Source organism: Berghia stephanieae, chromosome 9 (assembly GCF_034508935.2).
Source record: "Berghia stephanieae isolate SIO BIC M18660-M18661 chromosome 9, UCSD_Bste_1.3, whole genome shotgun sequence".
Classification (NCBI taxonomy): Eukaryota; Metazoa; Mollusca; class Gastropoda; order Nudibranchia; family Aeolidiidae; genus Berghia; species Berghia stephanieae.
Window position 1 is genome coordinate 38,177,270 of NC_088368.1, and position 10,000 is coordinate 38,187,269.

The window sequence follows — 10,000 nt, forward strand, 5'->3', positions numbered from 1 at the left end:
CTACCACCACCACCACCATCACCACCACTACTACTACTACTCCTATAACTAATTATGGTACTAAAACCACAACCAATTCAACTACAACATACCTCGACCCTCAAGGTCTTCTCAACAGCGTCACCACCCCAATGAGAGAACGCCATCACCCGTAATGGGAATTCCCCGATCTCCAAGGCAACGATAGGGAAGTAGGCGGAGCTAGCGTCATGGGGCGGGACTTCCAACTTGATTATCTCCGTGGCCTTTCCTGATTGGCCAGAATAGCAAATGCTCTCAACACTCATCAGAACGAGACTCACCTGATTAGAATGAAATGTGACGTCATCTAAAAATAGTATTATTTCAGGGTGAATTGGTGTTTGTAGTTGTAGTTTGTTTTGTTTTAAAGGGTTTTACAGTCCTTGCGAAACATTAAGGTCATTTCAGCGCCAATAAAAAGATAGAAAATGAGATAGAGAGTCTAGTCAAAAAAAGTAAAGATTTATTAAAAGCACACAAGAATAAGCAAGACAAAGGGGATTGGTTCAAAAGAGGGAACAGATATAGATTCCAAGAGCACACCATCAGTATCAGTGTATTTAGTTTGAGATCAGTTAAAAGTCAGAGACAAGCACGTGTTCCAATTAAGAGGAATACTTTCAAATGCTTACAAAACATGATATTCGAAACTAAAACGTATTATAGTACATAAAAGAGAGATGGTTTAAAAGAGAAAAAATATAATCTCCCAAAACAAATACTATACATTTGACTGTTTCCCTCTAGGTTAAGGACTCCGGCCAGGGCCTGAAGACCAAGTAATCCCATTCCAAGACAAAGCTAGAGGGCAACTCGGAAACAGATATAGGGAAAGAGATTAGCGGAAGAGTAGCGTCCCTTGATTGGACTTCACCTTACAGAGAGAACGTCAATTTGGTTTTGTGCATGCGTCTCTCTCTCGTCCTGGCTTTCGGTGAAGTGTCTCAAGCCGCTTTCACCGGAAGCGAGGACGAGAGACGCATGCGCACAACCAACATGACGTTCTCTCTCTAATAACTTTTCCGCCGGTGACGTCCAATCAAGGGACGCTACTCTTCCGCTAATCTCATTCCCTATAGGGGGATTGAAGACACAACAAGTGACCATGGGAAGAATCGATGCTTAAGATTAAATTCAAACAAACAACAGAACAAATGGACACTAAAGGTTTCCGGATTTTCTACATCAATATTTATTGTATAACATGACTTATTTAGTCCGTTATTTATCCGAACCAGCGACCAGCTGAGCTCTAGCCCTTCGGCCTTGTGCCATGACGTAGAAGTTAGACGCCATTCGTAGTTATTCTAGGTGACTATACAGTGTGTTACTGATGCTTGGATTTAGTGGGAGGAATATGCGTCTGAGGTCTTCAAGAGGTTGACACTCAAGCAAGTGTTGTGTTCATGTTTCATTGCGGTGTTGCTATAAGGGACAGGAAGGAGAAGTGTCTTTTGTGATTTTAATCATAATATGGCTTTTGAGTGGTATGGGTTGCTCTTAGTTGAAAGAGGATGGGTCGATGGTGTTATCGTATATAACAAAAAGGAGTAGACATAAACCTTTGCCCTGGTTTCGATTTAGAAAGCGTACAACAAATACTCACCTTTATCATCCTTCCAATATAATTATACACAGTGACCCTGACCTCTAGCTGCTCGAGCCTTACGACGCTGTAAGGAAGGTCAATGTGAACGAAGAACGATTTGAAGGTCGTAAGGTCAAGGGGCGGAGTCAGACATATCCCGGTCTGCTGGGACACGCCCAATGCTTGAATGGACCACGTGGTGATGGAATCGGGGAGGGTGAAGCCTACCTCTTTCTCTCCAGTAGGACTGAAGATGAAAAATCATATTTTTAATCCACTAATGAAATGAACAGTAAATACAATATAGATACAATTCCCTTTGTTTATCCCAATGTGAGGTGAGGGGAAAAGAATGATTCAGGCCTGTACATGGTTGGTGAAAAAAATTGTCGGAACTTTTTGAACACGCGAAAATAGACCAACAGGACAAAAGTATGGCTTAATTAATAAACAAACACAGATATGACACGTCAATTAACTAGTCAAATCATATCACTTTCTTCCAACTCATTTATAATACAACAATAAGGAGGTTCTTGTTTAATGGTACCAAAAAAAAAAAACAAAAAAAACAAAAAAAAAAAACAAAAAAAAAAACACATCCCAATTATTTGAGAGAGTACATACCCTAAATCGTACTCGTCGAACCACCAGGACTCTGGGAAGTTGCTTCGTAAGGGCACGTCAGCCAGTACCCCATTCTCATCATCCAGGGATATCTCTACGTCACCGAACGGTTCCTCGTCAGCCGATGGCTGCAACCCTAGAGATATAACATAAAATAAATACATTAATAAATTCAAAAATTTTATTACCAACCAAAATACAAGAGGCCATGTGGTCTAGTGGTATGACACTCGCTTTCGGATTGGAAGGTCCTGGGTTCAAGCTTCTCATACCACTGGACCACATAGCCGCACACAAAAAAACATCATAAAAAAAAAAAAAAACATATACCGTCAACTGAGATGACTTTGCCTAAAGGGAAACCTTTGCCTCTTGGTGGATTTTAGACCAATAAGAGATTGTTTGGTTTTGTGGCAATTATTTCCTTTGGTAAAGATTAAAGTCTTTTAACGGGTACAATAACTGCAACAAGCTGAGATTATTCAAAAAGCTCCAACGTCACAGAGGCAAATTGGCCCAATTGGCGGTACTTACTTCCTTTGACATCCAGACGTCTCCTTCCCTTGACACCATCCCGACAACACTTGAAGAATTCTCTCGAACACATGTTTGAAGTGAGCACACTTTTGAGTTGCTGTGCTATGTGGTAACACAGCGGCAGCGTGGCGTTCTTGACCTTTAACCCTTCCAAACAACACAGGTCTCGAACACGTCTGGCTGAAATAAAGATCAATTCAATTCTTAAGAAGTGTGTTGTTATTGGTATTGATTCTATACGCTTGGATAATTTACTCACAACATCCGCCAGCCGGATATAACCTATTGAAAGAACAAAACTGATGTTACTCAGATCTTTGTTATGGCTTTTAGCCAGCCATTTCTATGAATAGTTCTCACTAAATTGTATCAATCCGACCATAAACGATCAAGATTACACATAGTTGTGTGTGTTGGTACTTTACATCTGACTGGCGAATGTTGTGAATATTTTACCTAAGCGCATAGCATCAACTGTTATCTGATATTTGAAACTCTAATCCTTATTAACTCAAAATTTCAAAATGAAACATTGGTGATTTCCTGAGATAAGTTGGGCCTAGTTTAGCTGATTATCTACCGCCAAAATTTTACTTTCGTTGATTGATTTGTTTCGAGTTTTAGTTTAGTATATATGCTGAACATCACTGTGAGCCTCCAAGAGTCTGGGTCAGCTCGTAGCCATACTTTTCATAGCTCGTACTTTTAGCCTGACACTAAAATCCACTAAGACCCATATTTTAACGTCATTATTAGGTTTGTGGACCGCCTAGTAAGTTGTCCTTATCAGATCAGTGCTCAAAGAAACGTGATCCCATTGGTTGAACTGTTGAATACAACTCACGATTTGTTTTCTGCCGTGGCCAAAAACTTGTCTTTTGAAATAATTTGTTGGTCAGTATCAGGCCATGAGTTTACAATGCCCACGGTCAACTGCCATATATAATTCAAGCTCTCAAGGGGAGGATGTTGTCCGATTTAAGATATCTCTTGCAGACATCTTTAAACCTAGGAAACAGTTTGCCTCTTGTTTAGGTACCAGTAGCGAGCTCGCCGTGTAGAATTCCTGTTTGGAATAGGCTATCCTGCATGCAAAAGACGTGACAGACCCAGCGTTGGGGGAGAGAAGAAGAGAGGACCAGTAGGAGGAAAAAAGACAACGCAGACGACAGAGGGCAACATCAGTCGCAATACCAGTTGAGGCTGACGCAGATTCAACTACAGAAACTGCAACAGTATCTGCCACTCACAGATTGGCTTGTTCAGCCACAGCAGCAGGCGTTACTATTAAACTAGAAAATAAGACGCCATCACTCTGAAACCAGAAGATCAAATACATATGGTATGCATCCTGTCACCCGGAAGACTTGTTTCACATTTCCAAGGAGATTGAAACCAGTTTTTTTAGCATTACACGTTTATTCCCCATTAGCCCCTGGAGTTCCAGTCCTAGCCGCCTCTCACCGGCATCTTTCCCACGCTCCACAGACCGTCTCTTCCTCTTGACCATCTTCTCAATGCAGCCTTCAACCAGCTTGGGTCTCATAGTCAGCCCAGCATTGGTCAGAACGGACAGTCCAGCATTCTGGAGGGGAAAAGAAAGATAAATTGTTTGTGGCCAACTGTATCAAATTAGTAATGGAGAGGTTTAGCAACGTAGACATATTACGTATTACGCATCACGTATCTATCACATGATCATTCTCATCATACACAAAATTGTATAGCTGTATGAATTTTGATTGGCTGTCACAATGTAAAAGTTTCCGAGACCCATATAAAAATCGCATAGCGGTACAAATTTTATGGATAACGAGAATGATAATGTGATAGATACGTCATACGTCTTACGTCATACGAGATACCTATTATCTGCCATAATAAAAATGTAACAAGTGACATTGACACAATAAAGCAGCAGATATAGTAAAACAATGAGTCAATGTACTTAAAGTACACTTGAGTATACTAAAAAAAATATAATAGATTGAGATTTATATAGAAACAAATTGAGCTTTATATAGAGCAATATCCACTAAATGTGCTCAAAGCGCTTTACAAGGGGTCCCTGGCCAAATGCAACATTTAACATGAAGTACGGGACATGACGCCTGTTAGGCGATATTACAATTTTTCGGACAAAGACAACGCTGTTAACGGCCAGGTACTCATTTTACACCCGAGTACGGTGAGAGAATGTGAGTAAAGAGCCTTTTCCAAGGACTCAACTATGCGGCGAGCGCAAGGCTCGAACCCAGGACCTTCCGATCCGAAAGCGAGTGTCATACCACTAGACCACATAGCCGCGAGTTGTAGTAGATGTGAGTAATAAGCCTTTTCCAGGAAGTGAAATCAACTTTGAGACATCCAGAGTGCGATTCTTGCCGTCGACCACCCAACAAGTTGGACGTCCAATGTTACAGCCAGCGCAAGACCACAATAAATGGAACGAAATCGACGTCATTCAGCTCTTTATTATTGTTTTAGACAGCCATTTTAATCAGTAATTCTCACTAAATTCTATCAATCGGACTATAAACGTTCAAGGTTACACATGAACGTGTGTGTTGGTATGTTATAACCCTCTGGCTGATGTTGTGAGTATTTTAACTTTACGCATACCATCAAAAAGTTGCAAACAAACAATGAGATAAGTGTAAATAAATAAACTGTGCCTGACTTACCTCGAACACGTTAGCCGAGTCTTTGCCCCCGCCATAGCCACAACCCCTGTCGTTGTCAAGCACGGATTTGAACATCTAGTTTGGAATAAGACAACAACAAAAAATACAGTCAAATATTTCGTGAGACTAAACTTAAGCTTCAGTTTGAGATTTTATATAGAGCAATATTCACTAAGTGTACCCAAAGGGGTTTACAAAACAACACTTAACATGTAGGAAGAGACATGACGCCTGTTAGGCGACAATATTACAACTTTTTTTCGACATAGACAACGCTGTTAAAGGCCGTTTTACCCCTGAATACAGTGAGAGAATGTGAGTAACGTTTCTTTTCAGAGGACTCAACTTTGCCCTGCTCAGAGCAGGGCTCGAATCCAGGACCTTCTGATCCGAAGACGAATTTCATATCACATGCATGACCACATAGCCGCACTTCCAAGCTGCTAGAATATTTTGGGCTCAAAACCCTTATTCAGCCAAAAACAAAAACAGTAAATACATAAATCCATCACTTAAAAACCGGATAATCTATAGTTTGAAGTGATGTGGTAATGCTTTTATTGTTTTCTTTGTTTTCTTTATTGTTATTTGCTGAGGAAACGTTTTGAGCCCGAAATGTTCCGTGTTAGGTATTATTTTTTTAAGCTGTTATATAATTTTTTTGTTTATCATCCTTATTATGGAATGCATTAAATGCTCAAAATCGAAGTTACAATGAAAATGTAAGATACTTGGGTTATGTTTATATCGATGGTGGGCGGATCAAACCTGAGAAGCCCCAATTTTCACGACCGGTGGATCAAAACTCTTTTTTTTTTTTAAGTCTCCATACGAGCTTGGCTCATCATGTTTGATTTAATTTTGGGCCAATCAGACCTCTGATTCGACGGGTCCAAACTCGAACTTTGCGCATCATGTTTTATCGATCGTGAAAATTGGGACTTCAGACATTTGATGCACCGACCATCGATATCTATTGAAGATGATAGATATGTGACCCTCCGTTTCAAAGCGGTGTTATGTCGGGTTGAGCTAGGTACTAGACATTGATAATTAATACGGATATGTAACAGGTATTATTTCTATTCGTTATGGAATGGATCCGAGTGACGTTCCCAGGATTGCCCTCAAGTGGACCCCCCCCCCCCCCACCCCCAGGGAACGAGATGAAGGGGCGGCCTGCTGGAGCCCCGAGGAAGGAGTATCGATAGAGAAATGAAAGCTAGTTGATGGTATTGGGGACAGATGCCAAAAATGGCCTCCAACCGAGAAAGATGGCGTTCCACCGTGTCAGTCTCATGTGCTGATCAAGCACCAAAAGGATAAGTAAGAATGTGAAGTATTGTGGATAATAAAAATAATTTCTTACACTGAAACCAACTCAAAGTTCCTAATTCTTATCCTTTTAACTCTAAATTAAGAGGTCCGATTAATATCGACATAACACCGTTTTGAGACGATGTTCTACATATAGTTTCTGAAGAGAACAAGAATAAATTCATGTTTCTGACTTCTTCTTCTTGAAGTACCAAGTCTGTGTCAGACATCGGTGATCATGGTACGCCATTCATCTCTCTGATCAGATAACCTCAGAAAACTAATATTACTCTTCTCTTTCTTTGTCACCCATCTGTTCATAATATTCAAATATGTTTTTCTTGGTCTACCTTTACTCTTTTTACCTTCTATCTTTCCTGTGAGAACAAGATGTTAAATACATTTACGTCGATTTAGGTGCCCTAAAAATTGCATTTGTCTTTTTCCTATTGTACGAATTAATAGCCTTTTAGTTTCAGCTTGGTATAATACTTCTTCATTAGTTTTCTTCTCTGTCCATGAGATTCTTAACATCCTTCTAAGAAACCACATTTCTGCAGCCTCCAGTTTCTTTCTAATGTCTTCTGTAATTGTCCAGCTTTCGCAGCCATATAATAATACTGACCATACGTAGGCCTTCAAAACCCTATGTTTTGTTGTCATTGAGATACTGTGGTTTTTAAAAATTAGACTCATTTTATTAAAACTATCTTTAGCTATTGCAATTCTTCGTTTTATTTCTGTGTTGCATCTGCCATCTGAAGTTATTATGTATCCAAGATATTTAAATGCCTGAACTTGTTTTATAGTTTTTCCATTGCTTATTGGATTTCTTTCTCTCCTTGATACAACCATGCATTCTGTCTTTTTTACATTTAAGTATAACCCCATACGTTCACTCTCTGTGACTATTTTATTGAGGAGTAGTTGTTTATTTTCTTTTGAGTCTGAAATTAGTGCTGTGTCATCTGCATATCTTATATTGTTGATATTCTCACCATTGATCTTAATGCCTGGGCTATCTCCTAAAGTTCTAATAATTGTTCCGCTGTAGATATTGAAAAGGTCTGGTGACAAAACACATCCTTGTCTAACACCTCGTTTAATTTGTATATATTTACTTAATTCCCCTTCAATCCTGACGGCTGCACTTTGTTTCCAATATAAGTTTCTAATAATTCTAAGATCTTTTCCGTCTATGTCTAGTCTTTCAAGGATATTAAATAGCTCACAATGTCTAACTTTATCAAATGCCCTTGAGTAATCAATAAAGCAAATAAATAAGTCTTTCTGGACCTCAATACATTTCCATCAACATTGATAAGGTGAAAATAGGATTTCTTGTACCTTTGTCGGGGACAAATCCAAATTGAGTTCTTGATATCTCTGGTTTTATACTTTTCCTCATTCTGTTCATTAGTACTCTTAAGAGAATTTTCGTGAAGTGACTTATAAGACTAATTGTTCGGTTTCTGACTACTTCTACTATAAATCCAATCTTTGATATTTGATTAATATCAATATTATGATACCGTTTCGGTGACGTATACTTATTTGCAGGTCTGATAACCCAAAGTGTTACGGTCTCATTGTTGTAATGGAAATACTCTCAAACCAGCGAAAAATATTTTCCATTACAAAAATAATAAATAAAGCCCATAATTGCGTTCGGTTAGCAGGCCTGCATATATGTGAACGTAGGTTTTGGGGATTTATGCGTGGCCTTCGTACACTAAAGGCCTGATAATGAATAAAAAAATGACGTCACAAAAGAAGACAGCGATCACTAAAACGAAAGTAAAAAGTGAGTTGTTAGAAGTGCTCAATGAAGGAAACAAATGATTCTATTGGTTGAGCTACTGATTACAACTCACAATTAAGTTTTTTTCCCCGTGATCTTTCTCTTCTTTTATGACGAATTTATAGGGTTTGTATCAAGCCATGAGTTTACGAAGGCCACGGAAGTGGTCACCTATTGCCAGGCTATACCTTTTCCCTAGTTAGAGTGACATCCCTGTTCAACAAGAGAACGGATTTATCCACGGCCAGCATCCCTACAGTGGCATTTGGAGGTCCCTTCAACAGGACAGACCCTGTGTCTTTGGGCTCCAGGGTCATTTTACGTTCATCTCGCGAGATTGTCACCTAAAAATAAGAAAAACAATGTTTATTAAGTGGCATATTCCAAAGACATATAGTAGGTTAATTATGCAATTTTGTCTCCAAATCATGATTAACCCTATCCTTATCGATCCTTTTCAGTATTTTCCCAAATGCCAGGCTTACTCAGCAGAAAAATTGATTTTTTAAATTCAAACAAGCTCCCTACAAAACAACTTTCTGTTCTTATTAATCAAACAAAGATCATTCTTCAATGTTTGTGAAGTATAAAATAAATCTGGATGAGAAGAATGTCGTAACAAATGTGACGATTTTGCTGTAGGTGGTAAGGAGAGGGTTAATAAAGGAACAATTATTGCTTCCCAGTTAAGTTGTGCAATCTATTGTTAGATGTTAATTATTAAATTCACCCTTCAATGCGGTATCGTTTTAATGCGTTGCCCAAGCATTTAATGAAGGAATATGGACAATTATCAAACAAACGTCTGATGTCAACAGGAATCACCCATGTTGTCACAGTGAGATACCATCGCCTAGGCATTCCATGAAGGAATTGATGTCAACAGGAATCACATATGTTGTCACAGTGAGATACCATCGCCTAGGCATTCCATGAAGGAATTGATGTCAACAGGAATCACCCATGTTGTCACAGTGAGATACCGTCACCTAGGAATTCTATGAAGGAATTGATGTCAACTGGAATCACATATGTTGTCACAGTGAGATACCGTCACCTAGGCATTCCATGAAGGAATTGATGTCAACTGGAATCACATATGTTGTCACAGTGAGATACCGTCACCTTGGCATTCCATGAAGGAATTGATGTCAACAGGAATCACCCATGTTGTCACAGTGAGATACCATCGCCTAGGCATTCCATGAAGGAATTGATGTCAACTGGAATCACATATGTTGTCACAGTGAGATACCGTCACCTAGGCATTCCATGAAGAATTGATGTCAACCGGAATCACATATGTTGTCACAGTGGGATACCATCGCCAAGGCATTCCATGAAGGAATTGATGTCAACAGGAATCACATTTGTCCAATGTCAGTAAATTGGGGGTGGGGGAGGGGGGGGGAGGGGGGTAATAAT

General features: G+C 39.4%; 1 protein-coding gene across 1 annotated transcript in view; it reads right to left on the bottom strand.

Annotated features, from left to right (window-relative positions):
- LOC144980194 (complement C3-like) overlaps positions 1-10,000 on the bottom strand; it is a 97,993-nt gene that overhangs the window by 56,599 nt on the left and 31,394 nt on the right. Inside the window, 7 exon segments of the mRNA XM_078927768.1 lie at positions 93-302; positions 1,628-1,856; positions 2,237-2,372; positions 2,771-2,953; positions 4,238-4,358; positions 5,458-5,532; positions 8,764-8,919. Coding sequence (XP_078783894.1) covers positions 93-302; positions 1,628-1,856; positions 2,237-2,372; positions 2,771-2,953; positions 4,238-4,358; positions 5,458-5,532; positions 8,764-8,919 — 1,110 coding nt within the window.